Genomic DNA, 23,559 nt, shown 5'->3' with positions numbered 1-23,559 from the left:
TGGTATATACATACTTGTGCTTTCTTTATGTTGAACACCCACAACTATTTAAATTGTCAGTGGTTATTTCATTTGAATTCTATGTCTGCAGCACTTCAGAGTGATGTTCATTCTTAGGTTTGGATACAAGCGTGTATGCAAGTCCTTCATTACAATAAATATAAATTTGAATCCTTTCTCCTTATTCAAAGTATAGTAAAAGTCTATTATAATGACAGTTCACAATCTGTGGGAAAATTTTCGTTATAACAGTTTCTCATTACAAAAAAAAACAAAAGAAAAAACAGGTACATTCACCTTTCTTTTTCCTTTCATTTTGAACTACTTTTTCTGAAATGTGCGTCTAGATTTAACTCCTTATGAATACATGATGTTGATTGGCAGCAAAATTTTACACTTTGTGGATTGCAGTAGTTTCTCCAACTGGAGTATTTTTTGCACTATAGAAATGTCCAATAACATTTAAGGTGGAGAAAATGGTTAAGATCTGTTTGCCCAGTGTCCAGTTTTCGAAGAATAAAAAAAAAAAGAGGGGGGGGGGAGAATTTCTCAAGGGAAATAACAATGATGTCAAAACTAGAGGTTGTGCCTCATCTGCCCAACTGACACACCTACAGATAAAATGGAGTTTTTACCTCTTATATAGATAACAAGATAAGATATAGCATATGATTTTCTTATCTATGAGGAGGTACTGACATGCGCCGTTTATAAACATCTATGAATAGGGTAAAGAGTTTTTTTTTTAAATACTAATCTTTCAAGTCTCTATTTTATGTACAATTCTTAAAGAAAGGAAAAGAAAAACATGCTTTTTGAGCATTTCTGTTGTCATTATAGCGAATGTGTTCTGATTTTCATTCATAAATAACTCTCTATAAGCAAAAATACTTTTTTTATCTTCAACATTAGCTCTTTGAGAATCACTTGCAAAAATTACTTGTAATAGCAAGATTCTCATCATATAATACAGTAATCGTTATAAAAAAAGTAAACAGTAATCGTTTTTTGTAACAAATTTGAATAAACAATAGTAATCAATACTGAAAAAATAAAGAGAGGCAGAAAGCAATGACTGTTTCAGCTTTCAGTGAATCTAGATTCTGTGTGGATATGCTCTGCATTTTTTTAAATTTTTTATTATTATTCCTGGTGACCTAATTGTGATTATTTTTTCATCATTACCCTGGATAATTATGTGGTTCTACGTTTATTAGTTATTAACTACTTTTATTTACCCCCCCCCCATGACCTCATTATAAAAATTGGCTGACAGGGGCTCCAGCACTGGGGCTTTATATGAATATGATTTTTTTTCATACTATAAATTTATATTTACTATAATCACTACTAATACTATAATGGGCTTGCAAAAAATTCTGTTCTGGGAACCAACCAAAGACCCCAGCTTAGTGAACAAGACCCTTTCATATTGAAATGACCTGCATCCCTAGGAAAATACCTATACCCTTGCACTTGTAAAATCCAATTTCTAGCCATTGTGCAACACATTGTCAACTGAAAGGCAAAGGTATGGCTGGCAAAAAGGGTTTCTAACCCATTACCAATACTTATTAAATTCTTATTGAGACATGGTCTATGGTATCCAAATGAGTTCTTGGCAAAAAAAACAGAAAGAAAGAGTTATTGAAAAGGAATCTCAAAAAAAATTCAGCACCTCAGATTATCTGGAACCTCATACTTTTGAGACTTGAATTATAGAGACTACTGTACATAGAAATACACATATATGTAATTACGATAAAAAAACCTTAATCATTCCTTTATTTCTTACCTGCTTTTCTTTTACGACAGGCACCCTCCAAAACTTTGGCTCTGCCGAAATGTGTGAAACGACTTCTTAAATGATTATAAAACCAAGACCAGGATTCACAGTCTAAAAGCCTAAAAAATAATTTTTTAATTTAAAAAAAAAAATTCAACCACAGAGAACTATCATCAATCAAAGATTGTAACTAACTGATTGCAAGCTGATGAAGAACAATATACGGGGCGATTATAAAAAAACTATCCCGACATATGGGCCCCTAACTATCATACCATTCACAGAAACTGAATGAAATTTTGGCATAAGGTATTTTGAGGTATGCGCTCAAGAATGATATGGAAAACAACAGTGTCACTCTAACAGTTACGGTTACAGTGAGAAAATTTCGAAAATATCAAATGGCAACACCAAGTTTTTTGTATTGGAATGCGATCTCCATACTGAAAAACACTAAATAGTGTTGGAATGGCACCTGTAGCACGAAAATCCCCGGAGCTAGGCAAGGAAAAAGTAAAAAGGACTTTGCCATGCACCAGAGCATTAATGTTCGTTTCATTCATCACACCGTTTCTTCGGCTGAGATCCCAGCCTGATTAGTCCTCCACAAGGTCATGTGGAAAATTTGTGAAACACAATAAAATGCTTTATTTTATGCTGCTTCTCTGTCCTTATTGGTTGTCCTCACTTTTAGCATATCTACCGCCGGTGATTTTCATGCTACAGTTGCCGTTCGAACGCTATTTAGGGTTTTTCACAATGGAGATCACATTCCAATACAAAAAACTTGGTGTTGCCATTTGATATTTTCGAAATTTTCTCACTGTAACCGTAACTGTTAGAGTGACACTGTTGTTTTCCATATCATTCTTGAGCGCATACGTCAAAATACCTTATGCCAAAATTTTATTCAGTTTCTGTGAATGGTATGATAGTTAGGGGCCCATATGTCGGGATAGTTTTTTTATAATCACCCTGTATACTGATACCTTAATGTAAAGATATTCTGAGGATGAAAAGAAAATATTATGCAGTAGATAGATACAGTGATATCAGGTATTATTGTAGGGAGACCAATCAAAGAATTCCCAGCTCACCATAACCCATTGTGATCTATCTATTAACCATGATTCTATCCAATTTAGCAAGTTGCCACCAAAATTCCAATTTCGTGTAAAAATGCTTCAAGAGTTTACCATGTTGGACCGGATTGAATACCTTCTGGAAATCAAGGTAAATAACATCTATATTTTTGCCCTTACCCAAAACCTTCATCACGTGATCATAGAAGCAAAGGAGGTTAGTCACACATGACTTCCCCTTCCTGAACCCCCCATGCTGATTATCCGACAATATGTTATTCTTGTCTATCTACTTCAACTGCCTTTTGATAATAATTTCCAAAATTTCTGGAGGGGCTCGGGGGGGGGGGGGTTGGTTATAACCCCAACCCCCCCCCCCTCTTTGCTTTGTATGCCAATGCTTCCTTGGCTTTACCATCAAGGACATTCTGGCACCTTTGTATCCTATTTTTGACCTTTTTTGTGAGACAAAAAATAGATTATTTTAATGCGTTCTACCACCTTTTAGAAATCAGCCCATCATTTTTTTAATCACCCTGTATGTTTGATTGGACATGAAATGTAATGAACATGAAATATTCTATACCCTATTTTTAAAGACAAAATGTGGATAATTTTATTTTCTAAAGAATGCATTAATAGTATGCTTAAAATCTGGTTAAGCAACAAAATTTTCAACTGCAGTCAAAATGACTGCTTGTTAATTCTAGGTAAAAGTAATTTCAAAAATCAAGGAATTACTTAAACATTTTTTTTTTGCACCAAAAGATTACTTCTGACAAATTAGGAAAAGTCATGGAGGAAAATCACCAAACTTTAAAAAGTGGTCAGAATGACTGCACGGTAATTCTATTGTAAAATAAGTATGCAAAAAAATAATTGACAAAGGTATTCTTTCATTAAAAGCTATGAAGTCTGGCAATACAGTAATTCCCTGACGTGTAAGAGATTTCAGAGTTACACAATTTTCTGTGAAAAATACACACTTCTTATATTCAAGCATAATCACAGGATTGGTACTGAGATAATAGAGATTGTTGAGTGTTAATCAAGTGCAAGAATTATGATTTATTCTATTAGAACACTATGTAATGAAACTACACTGATTTTTGAGAAGCTAGGGGATATAAAAATGAAACTTTGCCGTTTATTTAGGAATGTAATTCCAAGACTCGCATGACATCTGCCATTTTTGTAGAGAGGTCACAATTTCATATCTGAAATCCAACGTTATTGAAAGTCTTAAATACAAAGTACACAACAGGTAAATTGCCCAACGAGGTGGATGTATTGAAAAAACAAGTTTAAATGTGATGCTCTTTGATGACAATGTACCTGGACTGCAACTCTAAATTTATTTTGACCCATGGATGAAAACTGTTTTCTTGCCACCAAACTAAAAAGCAGCTTATTTCTTTTGATGGGCCGAAAAAGATGTTATCAAAACATTCAAAGTGTTTAACTCCGACTTTCATGTGTACAGATTTTTTGGATTACAACCACTTTTAAGGAAAGTGTTACTGTCACAAGGCAAGTTAAATTTTATGAAGTCATAGGAAATTCCCATAGTGGTATGCCATATTAAAAAGGTAAAAGACTTGTTTTTCCTATATTTTGGTCCCAATTAACTAGTATTTATATGCGAAATCACACCAGACATGTGAATTCAACTCCCACCCCAAAAGGCTCAACTTCAGTATATTACTGCATCCATTTTATTGCATTTGCTCATCAGTAGTGCTGCATGTAGAAGTTACTAATTCTGTTTGCAGTATTAAACTATAGCAAGACTTTTCATATATTGATTTTGAAAAATGAAGAGCAATAAAACACACGAAATACTTTGCATTGGCAAAAACTGGTTCACCTACAACCTCAGCTTGTAACAAAAATTTTCACATTCATTCATTCATTGTAACAAAAATTCTATGTGTCATGTGAAGGTACAGTAAAACCCCTCTTTTGTGGACACTCACAGAAAAAAAAAATTCTCCCGTAAAAGAGGAGTGACCGCATCAGAGGCAGGGTTAGTTCTGGATATTTTTCAAGTGCAAGGGAATAATATTTTGGTGATAAAAACTCACCACCCCTCCCCTTCAGTTGGTGCCCTAAAAAACAGCCCCCTTCAGTTGGCACCTTCTATGGCCACGTAGTTTGCAGGATTCTAGATTCGGCCCTGATAAGAGGGGGTTCCTATTGAAACTGTAAAATGCAGTATTAACAATTGCAATGGTATAGACTTGCAGGGAGTGGCAAGGGACAACCCTATTAAAAAATAAGTGGTTTTATATTTATGAATTAGATATTTTTCAATAATTAGTAAATTTGTGACGAACTACTTGTCACAACCAGGATCTAAATGATCATCATGAAACAATCCAATGAAACGAGATCATGAACTAAAAAAATTACTTTTAATTAACAGAATTTACCAGTTAAATTTATAATTTAGAAATGAACAAAATGAAATTTATCACAACATATTTCTTTGAATTATGATCAACAATCATCAAATCCAGGCTATGAAAAGTACTGTCCCAGCCATATTCCGGACATCCTCTCTGAATCCTTTGAACAGAGTCAATTGTCTCTTTTCATCTGATTATCCTTACATTGAGAAGCAACATTCGTGGACAACACTGGAAAGGTATCGACAAGAGAACTAATCCATAGCTCTGACGTACTTCTGCGATTCGCCTAGACGATCATCTAAGAACTGAAGCGATCAAGAGCAGTAAGCCCTGTGTCAATCTAATCCTTATGTTATACAGCAGCAACTATAGAGGAGGCAGCCAATCAGTGCCGATCAAGCCAGATTTACATATATTACAAATTCATTTTCTTCCCTTCAGAAGGATGACATGGGAACAGCAACACAACATTGATTGAGGTGAAGCAATTGGTGGACATTTACGAAAGATGGTACGGCATCACACAGTCTATGACATTGGATAGATATTGGATAATTATGATACTATTATGGTGAGAAAAATAATTTTTTAACAAAATTAATCAACAAGCACTTATTTTGAAAGGGGTAGTCCTCTTCACCCACTGTGGGTCCGTACCATTACAAATTCACCTATTATACCAAGTCACATCTTCTGAGGCGATCGGAGGTTATCGAACAGAATCTGTGTCACTGTCGGGAGACGCCCCACCTCATCGTTGTTGTTTACAGTAAACAACACGCATCATGGTGACATAGGGAAGTTCTGGAGGATGTGCTAATGAGATGCTGTGATTCGCCTTTACGTCAGTAGGCGGTCGCATATAAGGCGACGCAGAGATCGTCTGGGCACATTCAAAGTTCAACTGCAGTTTTGATTAGCCACTGTGGTGGTTGAGTGGTAATAGTGATGGACCCGTTAAATAGTCTTGCCACAGAGAGCAACGGGCCTAGAACTGCACACATATTCAATCATTACACTTCATTCAAAATTTGAAATACAGATGGAAGCACTAAAAATTCACATGCAAAACAATATAGGTGCTCAGACTGTTAGGTACACACACTCACTCACAACTCAATTGGTAGTGGGTGGGGGACTCATCATGAGCATCAATTTCCCATGGCGATAGAGCAGAGTTCAGCTAAGTTTAAAAGAAAGAAAGTTTTGATCTGCCATGGTCTCACACTTCTTTTTCTGTCTGTAGACTCTGTCTGGGGAGCCGGGAACCTTCAACCATGGGCAAACTCTGCTGTTGTCAGCCTTGCCTGATGTCCAATCTGGCCGTTTCCTCTACAGGACAAAGGATTAGCTGACCATCCAATGGATGACCTACTGACGCAAAGGTATACCAATCTCCAGGACTGGACACTACAGAATTTGTGGTGATGTTAAATTTCAATCAAAATTTAAATGCTAAAATTAATTCTGTCAATTAAAATCAATATTTTGAGTTTATATTCTTGATTCTTTTTGTTTTCGCTCGTAGTACTCATTTAGATCCCGGTTGTGACAAGTAGTTCATCACACAATAACTGAAATGGTTCTTTGCAAATGAACAAAATTCTGACAATATAAGATGTGTTTACAGTCATGAAAGTATACATAATTATTGCACAGATACACAAAGTTACAGAATATTATAAAAAGTTTATATACTGAATTCACATCTTTTGGAAAAACTGATCAATCAGTGTTCCGGGGATATTGATGAGTATTCCAACTCCTTCCAACAATTGGCCAGCTGTTGGTCCAGGGCTGTCCTAAGAGCATCGTGGGCCTCCGTGCCAAGTGATTTTTCTGAGGCCCTAACTGGCGAATTCTCAAAAATTTGAACCAGTTTTCATTTTTGTGAGGCCCCTCTTTTCTTGAAGCCCAGGTGGGCCCATGCGTTAAGAAGGCACTGTGTTGGTCACCTGGTATATATTATTAGCTGGATATCCTTCAACTATATTTGGCAATTTTTTACTCCATTCTTAGCACACCTTATCATTGGCATCAGCAGATTCACAGCACAATTTCTTAAATGAAATTTTGTAATACAGGTGAAAATGACCCAACAAACAATTTAAAGCATTGGATTTGATAAGACTGAGTTCTTCTGCAGCTTTTTGAGCTTTTTCTTGAAGAATCGGGTCAGAAATAAGTAAATTCTTTCTTCTTCCTGAAACAAACCAATTGTATACAACTGTGTCTATGGTAAGTCCTTCTGTCTTCTGAAATTTATTTTTCATAGCTTGATTTTCATTTTTCCAGCCATTTTTCTTGCCAAAGTTCCTTTTGCTTCAAAATGGATCATACCCGTGTCCTCCAGACATCAAATTCATTTGCAAGAGTAAGAACTCATATTTTTCACTGTGTATTCGATGCCATCAATTTTTTCTCTTCGTTAAACAGGGGTTCGAAATACACTATTTAAATGGAGTTTTTGCAAGGATATTTTTATTTGGCCATAATACAGGGGCCACCGCATCTGAGGGGTGACCGTTAAGAGGTATTTTATTCTATGTACAATGACATTAGAAATATGAGCTTGGCCTAAGTCAGGTCCGGCTGTCCATGTACGGCTCATTCAGTGCACACAAGCTCCAAAAAAGATTGAGAGATTTGTTGCCTTTGTAGTCTAGTGGTCTAGGGCATTCACCTGGAAAATGAAAGGACCTGGATTCGATTCCCCACAAAAACAGTTGCATTTTCTCTTTCCAAAAATTCCCCTTCGCAACAGCCAGTTATTAAAACCTTCGACATTAGAAATGTTTTAAATTGTAAGTACAATAGAGTATTTTAATTAATGTAATTCTATTCTGTTTCTATTTGATATTTTTGTTAAATTGTATAAAAATTTGTATTAAAATTTTAAAAAGGTGATTTTTAACCTTTATAAAAATACATAATTTCCATAATTTTTCCTAGTCTTTGTTTTATTTAACCTTAAAATCTAATAAGGTCTACATCAGTTTGAATAATCTAGGTTCTACTGTACAGTTTTTGTCAGTGCTATTGTGGTGGGTTGGTAAGACATGAAGTTAGCGATGGGAACAGTTCAGGCTGCATGGGTTCAAACCCACCCACAGGAAAACTACAAACTTTTCATTCTCATCTTGGCTGCGGTTGGGATCGGACGTGCTTTTATCGCGCTCCGTTCGCCGACCAATCACACTAGTTCTACTTGGAACCATTGTAGGGGGATTACCAAAGGATTATCCATCACATCGGTGCACCATTTTGTGTCTTTCTTCATTCTCGTGAGTTTTACTTTGTGTGTTTTTTATTTTTGGGTCATACTCTGCAGTGTTTTCTTTATTTTTCTAGATTGTGTGTTTAATTTACTCTATATTTTGATTTTGTCAGCGAATTTGTAGGACTGCACATTGTTGGATTTGCGAGATAAGTTTTTTTTATTGCTTTCAATTTTTTTTAATTTTCGATCCAATTAAATTTTTTTCTCACTCTCATTTCATTTTCATTGTGCATTGTACTTTTGCCAGGTTTGTGTTTTCCCCGCTTCTTTAATATAAGTTTATGGGTTTTTTTTGGATGTTAGTGTTTACAAACAGTGTATACTTTTTTCCGGGTACTCTCAGTAATTTTTGTTTTTTTCTATTTGGGCCTATTGTTTTAGTGTTACTTGATCAGGGTATCGATGGGATTGCTAGGAAATTCGCAGATGATGTGAAGCTAATGGGGGTAATGGGGAATCAAAGAGATAGGGAGTAGCTCCAGACCAACTTAAACAGGATTGCAGCATGGGCAATTGAATGGAGAAGGATGTTTAGCGTAGACAAGTGCATGGTCGCTCATTCTGGTTCGAACAACCCACGGTTCTCATACGAGTTGAATGGTGTCACTATCCTTGATGCAACTAGGGTCACAGATTTGGGAATTCTCATTGACAAGTGCCTTACGTTTTCTGAGCATTGTTCAATGGTGGTCAAAAAAGTGAATAGAATGCTTGGTTTCATTTTCAAAAAGGTCTCTTCGCGTTCTCAGAAAGTCATTCTTCAGATTTTCCGAGGCTTAGTTTGTTCTGGACTGGAGTATGCTGTGAGGTTTTGGAGACCAATACCTACAGAGGGACATAGACTTAGTTAAATGGGGTACAGAGAAGAGCTACACGTGTCCCTTATTGGCACACAGGCTTGAGTTATGAAGAGACTTAATTTTTTGAATATGTTTACATTGGATGAACGCAGGTGTCCGGGCGAAATGCTTGAAGTGTTCAAAAGTTCAATGGGATGGACCATGAATCATTAGTAGTCCGTCAATCGACTGCTTTTACAAGGGGACACCAGTATTGATTGGTAAGGGACAATGCAAGGTTTGCAGGGAATTTTTCTCTAATAGGGTTGTTAATAAATGGAATAGCTTACCCCTGGAGGTAGTTAATTGTAACACAATTGACACGTTTAGAAAGAAATACGATAAACATGTTGGGGTAAATAGAGAAGCTATGGTATAGTATTCTTTATGGGCATTGTATAATATTTCATCATGTATATATATTGTTTGTAATTGCATTTTTAATTGGGTTGCTGTATTTTTGAAATGTATGACATCCATATTTGTTATGGGCATCTTTTTCTCAGCCACCTCGTTGGGCATTTTGCCTGTTGTGGCCTTGGATTTGTATTTGCACAGCTAAAAAATATGCCAATAATAGTAAAAATATCTCACCTTTGTTTTTCGCAGACATCACATAACCAAATCTTGTTCTCAATGTCCCATGAAACACAGGATCTACAAACCCAAAAGTGGCAATCATAACACTGAAGTTTTCTGCGAAATAAGAGGTTGAAAGGAGAGCAGCAATGAATGCAACACTTATCATTAAACTCTTTTCTCTTCGACAGAAGTTTTCTCTGTGCTGTAAGTTCTTTTATTTCTTCTTGTAGCTCACTAAAAGAAAAGAAAGGAAAATATTAGAAATAGTGGCAATTAAAAATACAAGGCCACAACAGGCAAAATACCCAATGAGGTGGCTGAAAAAAGATACCCATAACAAATATGGATGTTATATGTTTCTAAAATACAGCAACCCAATTAAAAGTGCAATAATAAAACTACATACACATGATAAAATATAATACACTGCCCACATAAAAAATATTTATGGTTGTTTATCCAGATATGGATAGCTTCTTGATTTACCCCAATATATTTATCATATTTCTTTTTAAACATGTCAATTGTGTTAGAATTCACTATCCCCAGAAGTAAGCTATTCCATTTATTTACAACCTATTAGAGAAAAATTCTGTGACACCACAACCTGGAGTTATCCATTATTAATCAATACTAGTGTTCTCTTGTCGAAGCAGTCAATTGACGGCATAATAATGTCATGATTCATCCCATTGAAAATTTGAAACACTGTGATGATATCCCTCTGACACCTGCATTTTTCCAATGTAAACATCTTCAAAAAATGAAGTATCTCATTTGATCATTCTTGTTGCGCCACAGTCATTTTCTGCACATGAGAGCTAATTAGATCGGGACTCATATTTTATTGCCGATTCTGAACTATGTCTATGTCCCTCTGCAGGTATGGTCTCCAAAACCTTACAGCATACTCCAGTCCAGGATGAATTAAGCTTCGAAAAAAAAGAATGACTTTAGGAGAACACGAAGAGACCTTTTTGAAAATGAAACTGAGCATTCTATCACATTTTTGATCACAGTTGAGCAATGTTCGGAAAACTTAAGCTGCTTGTCAATGAGAATTCCCAAATCAGTGACTTAATAACAAACTACATTGTTAGCATATCGTACTGGTCCAAATAGACTAACGATATAGTGTGCTACTGTGGTGGTTGCATCCAAGAAAGTAATACCATTCAATTTGTTAGTGAAATGTGGGTTGTTCAAATCAAAATGAGCAAACGTGCACTTATCAACATTAAAGGTCATGCTCCATTTATTAGCCCATGTTGCAATCATACTCAAGTTGGTCTGGTCCCTATTGCTTTGATTCCAGACTACTCCAATTAGCTTCATGCCATCTGCGAATTTGCTAACAATCCCATCAATATCCTGATCGAGTTCATCAATAAAAATTGAAGAAAGTATGGACTCAAGGGCACTTCCTGAGGGACTCAACTTGTGACACCTGCCCAATCCGAGAACTCCCTGTTCACCATAACTTGTTGTGATCAATTTCTTAACCATGATTCTATCCAATTCAGCAAGTTGCCCCCAATCCAAATCTTTTGTGAACTCTTCAAAAGTTTACCATGTTGGATGAATGTTCTCGAATGTCTTCTGGAAATCAAGGTAAACAACATCTAAATTTTTGCCCTTACCCAAAGCTTTAGTCATGTGATCATTGAAGCACAGGAGGTTGGTTGCACATGACTTCCTCTTCCTGAACCCATGCTAATTTTCTGACAGTTAAATAATTCTCATCTAGACACTTCACTAATTGCCTTTTAATAATTTCCAAAATTTTCGAGAGGGAGCACGTCAAGCTTGCTTGACGATAATTGGACACAGCTTCTATACTACCCTTTTTTAAGTATCAGAACTACATTAGCGAACTTCCAGTCTCTTGTGGTAGGATACCCTCAGCAACACTACTCCTGTAAATCTGAAGGACTGGCCCCAACAATTCATTAGCACATTCCTAAGGACTCTATAGTCTGTTTCAGGTTAACTTTGCAGTGAAGAGAAAGGTAGAGTGTATTCCTTCACTGCAAAATATAGTTCTCATATATCGGAGGTTTAAGATGAACCTTTATACAGAATATTTCATTTTTTTATATGATTTTGAAAAAAATACTGAAAAAACATCGTTTTGAACCAGTGTTTACTTGTTTAAAATTTTTAAATTATAAAAAATATTGGTTACCGTTATCAAAAATCCATAGCAACGGCAACGACACTCTGATGCGATATCCTAGAAATTTTCCCCGCCAATATCACTGTCGTGTTTTTTCCGTTACACAATTGTATGCTGTATATATATATATTTTTTCGTTATTTGGTTGAATTTTCCATAACGATACAATTTTTCATTGTTTTACATGCAGTTATAGGCTTACATAAAAACGAATATTCAATCAGTTTTATTTTCTCCCAAAAATAGACTTCAGTGAGTTCAGATATTCACTCATAGATTACAAGAAGTGTTTCAGTGTTTCTCTTCTATGAGAGCACCGATATTGTTATGAGAGGCCCTCTATGGGTGCAGAAGTTTTGGTTTTAGGTCCTCCTTTTTTTCAATTATTTATTTTTTGCCATGTTTATGGGATAGTTTTAGTTTCCGATCACGGAGAGTGTTGACAGAGTCGCGGCTTCCACTCACACGAACGGACGCCATCTTCAACCCACCTGTTTCTTCAGATGCCCCTTGCCTTTAGTGTCTCTTCAGATAAAACAAATGAGGGAGGGGGGGTCCACAGCGGTTTGGGCTTTCATCTTTTATGTGACAGTTGTGTCTTTATTTTCACCAGAAATAGCCACGCTAAATTTCTCTGGTCTTCCATTCCTGAATACTATGTTTTTGGTTTTTGAATACTCACTGTAAACAAAACTCGATAAGAATTATCCATAATAACCATGAGCCGCACATTAACCGTAACAAAAGACTAAAGATGTTGTGAAAACAAGTGGCATCGACGTATACCGTTCGGGGAAGGGGGTAAGGTCGAGCGAAGAAAATTTCGGCAAGAAAAGTGAGTAGAAAAATTCTAAACTTTTCCGTATCATTATTATTATTTGGTGATATTCCTGCATTTACACGTGAAAACATAGTTAATCTGCTTCTTCTCAATTTTATTAAACGTTAATTTTTTTCCATTTAAATTTAAGAAAAAATTAAAAATCCCCAAGTTTTTGAGAGCCATGGTTAATATACAGTATTTTAAAATTATACGTTGCTTTCATAATATTGTTTGGATTTTTTTTTTGTAAATAAATTTCAGCTGAGGGATGGGAAATATTGCAGAAAAATATGACTGTTTTTTGAAGTTTTTAGTGTTACTTACGGCACATCAATGAAGAGTAAGTGACACTCTGATAGAAGATAATTACTTTTTCCAAATTTTAAAACACGATGAAACACGAAAATGATTTCAAAAACCTCACTTTAATTTCTGAAAGTATCGGCAATGGTTTTCTTTTTAATTCTATAATTATTACTAATTTAACTGTGCAATTACGTTACATGTAAAAAATATTTTTCTCAGTGAGATTGGCGAGAATCAGCCATACCTTACCGAGGCCCCGCATCGATACATTGGTTAAGAAGCTTTCGTTCCCATAGCAACGAGTGATGCGGTTCCCTCGTAGCTTCCCTTTCACTGCAAAGTTAACCTGAAACGGACTATAGAATAAATATCATCTGGTCCTGGTGCTTTGCTTGAACATACATACTTTAGAAGATTTAGGGCCTTCACATCTTCCACTTGAATATCATTGAGGATTTTATTGCCCCATGCAAAATCATGCATTGAATATCATTTTCTCCATTACAAACTGACACGAAAAAAAATCACTGAATGCACTACACATGCTTGCATTATTCTCTAACCTAGAATCCTCTAATGAGAGGGGAACTGCCCCTTACATACACTATTGACATACAATTAAATGAAGAAAAAGAAAATGTAAGTAGAAGTTGCATGATCATAAGAGTCCTCTTGTATAGGGCCCAAGCCTCCAATATTTGCATAGAAATGGTTCTGTGGAGGATGTTTAGATATCCTGCCATGAAGCTCGAGCAGTTTCGCAAAAGAATTAGCATATGCTTTGCAATTTGAATAGAAAACATCCTCTAATGGTGAATATGTTGAAACTGATTTTTTTTCCTGCTTTCAATTTCTTTTCAATCCCTTCATCAAGGTGTTCCCCTAAGTTCCATAGCTTCTTAATGAATAGTTGAGGCACCAGATAGCTCAGAAATTTGCAACTTTAATCATAAGCACCCTATATAATTATATATATAAGTTGTAGGATGGAAACTTGTACGTCTCTCTCACAATTTCACCTTAAATAACTTGTAAACCACTGTTAAAGAAACGCTACTTTCAATTACAAAAGTAGTTAAATAATATGCCCATTTTAAATGTATCATTTATTTTACTATGGCCCATATATATATGTAAGATAAAAATTTAATATTTCATACGACCACTTCTGTCCTGACTTCTAATTAGAAAGTTACTGCCCTATCTCTCAGGACATTTTATAAGAAATTTAAACTGTGGGCACTAGAAACAAAGGGCACTCGAAGCGGAGTAAACTCCAGTGTATTCGTACAAATGACATAGAAGGCGAAAATTTCAAATTTTAGTAAAATTGTTAATTAATAAAAATATTAATAAATTAATTAATAAAAGTATTAACTAATAAAATTATTATTAAACTCATCAATTAATTGTAACTTCCTGCAAAACAGGGAGGGCGGCGATGTACAAACTTAAAAAAAAGCATAGCAAGAAATCTATCAGAAGTTTACAGAGCCTGCTGCAATCAAAAATTATGCACAATGGGGGTAATGACACATTGTGTTGGCATTGATTCAAAACAATATAAAAAACATATGTGAGGTAGAAAATTATTGCATGTAAAAAAGGATGCAAGGTTAAATTGTATAGCATATGCAGAAAAATTATAATTTTTTTCAAAAAATAGATTCATCTCTTTATCGAAAACAACTAGAAACCGGACTTAAACCAGAATTTTAATCATTATTTGGATGACCATACATCTCGTATTTCCTGGAATATTTCTGTATTTTCATGTGATTTAATAATAGACGAATAGTATACAGAATTTTTTTTGAAAAGAATAAACAACTAGAAGGGTATTTTTTCCATCCCAATGGCCAAGAAAAAGGCCTGATCCAGTTGGAAAATAACTAACTTGTCAACTGTTCTAGCTTGAGCAGCAACTAAAGAAACTCATGCAAACACTGAAACTTTAGAATGGAAAATAAAAACAAGAAAAAATTCTATATATTTTCCGATGTTAAAATATAGATGTTGATTTCTATCCTTTTTCAATGATAACAAGAAAACAAACCGAAAAGAACACAACAAGAGATGAAAAACAAATATTCAATTTAAAAAAAAATCTGAACAAAATGTAATTTTACACAAGTCCGCATTGGGGAATAATAAATTCTCAACATGAAATTCCCGGTTATAATCATCTTGAATTTCATCTTGCGTAACACAGCTTCTCCTAAAAAGGCATTGACATATGATACTCCAGGTCTTAATTGGTATTTTTTATGGTCTGTTATTAATGTATGGCCCCGCTTGAGTGACCATTGGCTAGCTTCATCACAAAGCGATACTGTCACTAACACATCCTCCCAAAGACAGACGGCATGCCATTCTCCCCCTCTAATTTTTAGAAATATTTGAGATTCAATAGTGACGGAATCACTCTTCAAGCATTGTATAATCACATAGTGGGGTTCAGTATACACAGAAACACTCATAAAACCACAATACAGTGGAAAATTTGTTAATACGACTCTCATTTATATGACTTACTCATTCATTATACATGTTTGGCTTTGGTCACAGTTTATTCCTATACATATTAATGTTAAAATATTTAATTTACTATACGCCATAATTTTTAGTATGATTGTAAATGGATATATAAACACATTCAGCCAGCTGATGACCCCTTTAAAGTGGGCTCTAAAAAGGTTTGCTTACTGTAAGTTTTTGAGAACTACGAGCCATAAACAAAACAATTTACATTTGTCGAAAGGCAACTATACTAGTTGTACACAGACCATATGTCTTTTTCGCATACTACATTTTCCTTCTGAGTTTTTTCCATTGTGTCAGTGCTTCGTTTCACATTATTATTCCTGAAGTATTTGCAACTGGTCTGCTGATGAGAAACAAGTACAACATATGAGTTTGTTCTTTCATTTTCAGTAGAATTTCCTTTGGTTGTGGCATCTTGCTTGCTAGCTGGCTGCGTGGAATCAGTTTTTCTTAATTTCTGATAAAAAGAAAAGCCCCACTCCTTCCCCCCCCCTCTCCTCCTCTATTTAACGTAAAATGAAAATTTCGATAAAAAAATCTGGATCTATGAAAGAGTGAAACTTTTGAAGGAATTAAATATGCTGAGTTACTTTTGGAGACGGTTACAAAAAAATATAATAAAAAATAAATCTGCCAATATAAACAGTATTCGAAAGGAATCAGTAATTTTCCGGATATTATGCGGAGGTGAACTCGGAAAGAAAAGTCATCAAGTCTTCATTGGGACTCAACCCAAGCCCTCTTGCATACCGGGCAAGCATGCTACCATCTACACCACTGGAGATATGACCCTGCCTTCCTTATTTCACACCCTGTGGCATGAGGCGCCGAAGTAGAGGCATTAGTAGCTTCTCTTAACTCTGATGACTTTTCTTTCCGAGTTTACCTCAGCATAATATCTGGAAAATAACTGTTTCCTTGATATTTCGGGCTGAGAATAAAGCCATCTATCTCACTTTAAACTGTCCCACCCGAGGGCCATTTCCTGAAGTTAAGAGAGGCTATTAATGCCTCTACTTCAGTGCCTCACGCCACAGGGCGTGAAATAAGGAAGGCAGGGTCATGTCTCCAGTGGTGTAGATGGTAGCATGCTTGCCTGGTATGCAAGAGGGACAGGGTTCGAGTCCTGGTGGAGACTTGGTGACTTTTCTTTCCGAGTTCACCTCAGCATAATATCCAGAAAATAACTGTTTCATTGATATCTCGGGCTGAGAAAAAAGCCATCTATCTCACTATAAACAGTATTGTTTACAGAAAATCTTACAAATTTGTTTTTAATTTTCTTCTTTTTTTGTTATTTGTAAAATAATCGTACAAATCCTGAAAGAGAGAGAGGGATTAAAGTAAAGGCGAAGTCATCATTGAATTAAATTTATGGAAAAATCATAATCTCATGACCTTTTTTTGTTTTTTTCATATTCAGATAACTTTTAAGCGTAATCCAAAAGTTAAATAAAAATTATGGGAGAACCAGGGATAAATAAAAACTATGCTGTGATCTAGTCCCTCAAAAGTCATATAAACAGGGTTCTCTCTCTCCACTGTATTTTTTTTCTTCATTCCCCTCTCTTCGGATCTGGAGACCACCCAATGTTCGAATTTGAATGGTCTTGTGCTACTACACTGATGTTTATCTATCTATATTGCTCTAAAATAGAATGTTTTAACCCCTGAATCTGATGACAACCCGGTAAATTTAGAACCTTTCTACTACCAGAGTTATATAATTAAATCATTTTCATTTTAATGAGCATCAAAAAAAAAATCAATCAATGGTCATATTCTTCACCTCGGCCATCCTCCACCTGTTCTTTGTCTGACTTTTTATGAGAGCGAAAGACCTATTCCAGAGAAGTCGGTCCCTGGAAAACTCATCTTTTAAGTTGAAATTTCCTTTTCCTTCTTCAAAAAAAAGATGTCATAAAAAATCAGTCTCGCAAATGGCGAAATCTTTTTGTGATAGCTTTTTCTTCGACTCCTTTCATATTGCTAGGGTTTGAAGTTGAAGCTGCTTCAGGAAAACAAGAAAAGGGCTTTGCCCCACCAGTGATAATTTTTTATCTTCATTGGTGGGGCAAAATCCCCACCAGTTAACATGTAAAAAATAGCTTGCTATCTCTTCTGAGTAGTGGCGGCTCGTGGTTGGATATTTTTGGGAGGGGGGCAGAGTTTAAAATATTTACTGCCATCTATCAATGACAATATGTACAATTAGTAAAGTAGGTCTATTTCAAAACTTTTATCTTTGTTTTCGAATTGTTTTTCACATTATCTGTATATCTATGTAGTACAAAAATAATAATGCTCTATATCAATGCAACATTAACATAAATTATTTGAGCAGTGAGCCTAATTAATATTTTAACAACATTGAAAATCATCATTTTGGTTCAGCAGTTGACATCGGCAATGGTTTTTTGCAAATTGTGAAAATTCATACTCTTCTTTCAATATTATATTCTAATTTAAAAGGTGTGTTATAGTTTAACGACAAAGTTATAAATATATATACTTATATATATTGTAATTTAAAAAGATACAACAGATTTAAAAGGTAGAAGGTAGATGGCAGCATCAGTATCCACTGTTTTTCAGTGCCGCCACAATGAGCTTAATATAACCTGTGCTAACACTGTCCCCTTTCTTCCTTCTCCCATGTTTCTCAGTACTAAGGGTATCTTGTATCTGTGCAGGATAGAAAGTGCCTAAAGAGGAAAGAATAATAGAGCTCTCTCCATGGAAAGCCCTGCCAAACCTTGACCAAATGACTAGGGTTACCAGATCTGAAGACTAAGAAAGGAGGACATCTGTGCACGCAGCTTTAGTGACGTCACTTATCCCGATTTTCCCAATAGATGGTGCCACTATTTTGACCAATAAAACTGGCTACAGTAATAGTTTTCCAAACTCTAAAACAGAACCGCTAAAAAAATGCAGGAACAGAAAACATTTTGCGAATTTCGACGGCTATTGATGAATGCGTGGCCGCTGTGGTGGTCGAGTGGTCACCAAAGAAACTGATGGACAAGCTCATTCTAAACTTCCTATACCGTCCTTTCTTCATTTTCAGTGATTTTTTTAATACAAATATTGCAGTAAATACTGCACATGGAAACATGAAAATTTTTTGTTAGGCTTAGAAGAGAAGGGCAATAACTTTCTAATTCAATGTCAAAGGATGGGGGGGATCATATAAAAAATTCCATTTTGGATCATGGTACATATACTGTTTGAGCCCCACGTTGGGCGGACATGTTTTTTTTAGGTGACCAGCTTATATCCCCTATGGGGACAGAGCGGGGGTCATGGTCAATTTCAGGTACATATACTGCCCTTAGTAAAATAAATAACACATCTAAGATAGGCATGTAATTTAAATACTTTTCCTAATTGAAAGTATGTTTCTATCACCAACAGTTTATGAATTATTGGAGGTGAAACAGATTCAAGTTTTCACCCTGTATATAATGAGATACTTTATACACCAATGGCAGGCTTGCAACTAGGCTGGGGGCAATTGGGAAAATGTCCTAGGGCAATACAAAAAAATAGGTACTCTTCCATTTATAACCATACCACTTGCTGCCTTTTTTGTTTTGCCAGTTTCTTTGAATTTATGCATCCTGTTTACTGTTAAATATTTTCTTTAGTGTTATGCCCATATATTTGTTCTTTTTTAAAACAAGGTGTGCAAAAAAGAAACAAGTCAAAATGCGCCAATTTGGTGCCGAAAATATGTGTGGTATGGTTGTAACGGAAGAGTACGCTTATTTTGGAAGGGTACACACATGGAAAACATGTACACTTGTTTCTTGTTTGAAATAATCTGCAAAATGAGAAGAGGAGCAGAGAAGGGTGAGTGGTGGAAACCCCCTTTTTTCAGCATAAAACTTTTCAAAGGGGCCCCAAGAACAAGTCTGCCCCAGGGCTACAGCTCTGACCAATGGTATATATTGTTCTTTTGTGTGTGTAGTAGCATTTATTCAGTGTCCAGCTTTGGGAAAGCGTTGCATTTAAGTAGATAAATACAACAATATATTTAAAGTAACAATGAACCACTTGTTATTTATATGAGTGGTCAGAGCACTTGTCCGGCAATCGAGGGACCCGGGTTCGACTCCCGGTAGAGGCAGAGATGAGTTTTTCCTTCCTTACAAAAAATTAAAAAATTAAAATAAATTAACATCCCAAATAATAAATAGCTTCACAACATCCAGTCTTCCGTATATCTTGAATTAACCACTTGCCTGATGGAATTGTTTTCTGTGCAGAAAAAAATGTCAGTTTTTTTTGTTTTTTTCATTCTATTCATGTGTCTATGACTAGGAATAACAGAAAATTACAGAAAATCGTACTTAATTTCTCAATTTAAAAATCTCAAAATTTTGATTTACTTATATTTTTTGAAATTAAAATTTTTTTTTGAATGTTTTTGCATGTAATATAAATAGTCTAATTTTTAGGTGGTTTAGGTAACTGAACTAGATAGATTATGCATCTATGTAGTTAGATTAAAAGATTATATATCTAGATATATCATACTGCTGTTGCATAAAGCCATATTGTTTTTGCAGATTTATGTACATGTTTACTTTTTCCATTAGTGCCCTCTAGGGGCAAAGATTATGGTACCTGTGCTTGCTCAATGGGGCAAGTCAATTTTGGGGGAAAAAGCGGATGCCTGTGTTTGACACAGGCAAGTCAGGCAAGTGCTTAATTTAAATTATAATAGAGTGGAGATTATTAAAACGCACTTGGAAAACACAGGAGGTTTATAATTAATTTAGATTAGAATGGATTTAATTTGTTGTTGTGCTGAATGCAGTAGTGTATTTACGGGGGGGGGGGGGGGCTAAGCAGGCAGCACATTTGGATGGGCAGTGAATTTTGGAGTATAAAAAGAGAGGAGAGAAAATTTTTTTTTTTTTAAATTCACGTTTCGTAAACGTATGAAAGTGTCATGTGTCTTCTATCATGAATAATATATAATTATTAAACCATATTATTTATTTTTGTGTTTTTTCCACACAGACTACCACTGAAGTAAAAAAATATATGATTGTCTAACCTTCCTATTTACAGTGTTATTCACCGCCTTCCCAAATAGTCACAAGTAGAGGTGGGAAGGTGAGTAGGTGTCCAGCGAAGCAAAGCAGAACTCATTTCAGATTACTGAAGGTGTTGGAAAAAAGACAAGACTTCAGCCGACATCCCCTAAAGACGGGGGATTATCTTCTATGGAGGGTGTTGATACAAGAAAAAAAGAAAGGGGGTTCTTTCCGTGATTGGAGACTGCTGCACCCTTTCCAACTGACCACCAAGAACATTTCAATAGCTCAATTTTGGCTGTCTTTGAAAGTAATAAGACAGACCATTCTACTGATTTTAACGACGCAGACCATATAAGAAAGAATCTTTTGCAACAAAGACGCTTTTATTAGTGCCGGTCGGGGCTTTGGTGAGAGTCTTTGGGCTATGGTTGACCATCTGGGAGGGGGGTAGAAATAATGTTAAGTGGCTTCAAATTTAATGGATGAATTCGATTACATTACAATTTTTTTAAACTTGTTTGGAAACCAAAATGTGATGAAGCTGGTCAATTCAGAACAACATCCGTTTGCAGTCACTAATTGGAATATAAGAAATCATAGTACAGAATGTGGTAGGCGGTTTTGGTCCTAAGGACAGCTCTCCTCATGTGACGTTTTCCTGAAATAAAAGGGGGGATCAAATGTGGAGCTTGGCAGAACCCATATTTTTATTAATTGAATACAGTATTACAAAACTACATTCGGTTATAAATGCAGGATTACCAACAAAACGGGAAAAAGTGCTCCTCTTCCATAGGCAGAGATAGACTACCACGTCTGGGGGGGGGGGGGGCACAAGGATTGCTGGGGGCATGATGATGTCAATTCATATATACCAAATACATTAGATCAGTTTGCTTTACCTTTGATGCTGAGGGGCCCCGTATCTCCACCCATGTCCTCTTCATTTTACACTTTCCTGACGAAATCAAATATAACATTTCTGATAAGTTCATACGTTTTGTATTTTGTGAAAGTTTTCTTTAATGATAATTTATGAACAATCGCCACAATTCAATCTTAGGTAATTTGGAATCCTCTTTAGTACTTGTATTCAATAAGGCACATATAAGACATATTTTTTTATACGATACATCGTTAAATTGAAAAAGTTTGAGCTAGTGCTCGTTTAAGAAATTAAAGTAAAAAAGGAATATTTATTGTGTTTTGGGTGCAAAACCCCATGAAGTTGACTCACACCCAGGTTTTAATACAGGGACAACAATTAAATTGTGTTTTCTCTGCAATCTTTATATTGTCCTGGACTGTTCGCTGAGACTTCGTTGAGATAAGATATGTTTTTCCTCTCCATTCTTTTTGCACCAATCAAAGAAATGGCACCCACCTGCGCTGAACTTGATGAGCGGATTTCCACTATGGAGAATAAGCTGACTGCATTGGATACCATTAGTGGAAAACTTCAATGCTTGAATTCACTGAGTGATCTATCAGAAAGTGTAAAATTCATGAGCGAGAAATTTGAGGAGCTGAAACTCACCATCAGCAAATTACAAGACGAGAATAGGAAACTATGGAAGGAGAACGAAATGATGTGGCACCAAAACCAAATGCTGGAAGATAGGCTTGAACACAATGATGCCTATGCACGAAGAAATAACCTAATCATCCAAAATGTTCCTAAAGGAAAAGGAGAGGATAAGGACGATTGTTTCGAAACTTGCAGAGAAGATGGAAGTGGCAGTGGGCAAAAGCAACATCGAAGCAAGTCACCATCTTGGAAGAAGAAAAGACAAAGGCAAAAGTCGACCAATTACAGTCAGTTTTGTCAACCATCAGCACAAGGAGCAGATACTAACTAAGGCGAAAAAGACGCAATCTACAACCAAGGATCTTGGATTTCCAGGAGCAGCAACAAGGATTTATTTCAGTGAACACCTGACACCAAGGATGCAAGAGATCTACACCCTGTCCCTGGAAGCAAAGAAGACTCATGACTGGTGCTTCCTATGGACAAAGAATGAGAACATCTACACTCAAAAGGACGAAGAGAGCAGAGTGTTCCAGCTATGCTCCAAATATGATGTAAAGGAGGTCTACGAAAGACAAGGTTTTTGAAAGATAAGTATTATCCTGAATATTTTCTGATGTCATACAATTTTTTTTTCAGCTAAATTTAAAACGTAATAAAAAAAATGAATAGTACAAACTCTTTGCGGTTAATTAATTGTAGAAATTTTAGCACTGAGGAAATTTATCTATTATACAACAATACACGCTGCAAATTATCATTGTTTCATGCAAATATACGAAGCCTTAAAATTATAGCACTAAGTGAAATCAGGGTCACTAATAAAGTAGAATGTAATTACTTGGGTATTAAAGATTTTGAACTATTAATTTCACCTAGAAAAGATAGCTCACATGGTGGCTCTGGAATGTACATGCATAATAAGTTGAATTACAAATGCCAATCAGAAATCGATGAATGTCAATCAATATGGGGATTGAAGTAAATTATAATTCAAAGGACAGCTTATAATTGGATCAATTTATCAACCTCCTAGCTCTAATGTGAACAGATTTTTAGAGTCACTTGATTTTGTCTTAAACTCGCTGTCCACAAAGTCTACCGAAATATTAGTTTGTGGTGATATCAACATACATTTATTAGCTAATAAC

General features: G+C 35.6%; 1 protein-coding gene across 2 annotated transcripts in view; it reads right to left on the bottom strand.

The window, feature by feature from the left end:
* The window catches only part of LOC149067585 (uncharacterized), a 114,554-nt gene that overhangs the window by 82,675 nt on the left and 8,320 nt on the right, over positions 1 to 23,559 (bottom strand). For both annotated transcript variants that reach the window (XM_089252568.1, XM_089252569.1), the window contains exons 5-6: positions 9,993 to 10,214; positions 1,796 to 1,905 (exon numbers count right to left, since the gene is read on the bottom strand). In XM_089252568.1, the coding sequence (XP_089108694.1) occupies positions 1,796 to 1,905; positions 9,993 to 10,214 (332 nt within the window). The remainder of the gene's footprint in view (positions 1 to 1,795; positions 1,906 to 9,992; positions 10,215 to 23,559) is intronic.

Source organism: Pholcus phalangioides, unplaced genomic scaffold (assembly GCF_987345545.1).
Source record: "Pholcus phalangioides strain wild (caught in Gottingen) unplaced genomic scaffold, Ppha-v1.0 ptg000029l_1, whole genome shotgun sequence".
In the NCBI taxonomy this organism is placed as follows: domain Eukaryota; kingdom Metazoa; phylum Arthropoda; class Arachnida; order Araneae; family Pholcidae; genus Pholcus; species Pholcus phalangioides.
The sequence above is the reverse complement of the archived record's forward strand: the minus strand, read 5'-3'. Positions and strand labels throughout refer to the sequence as shown.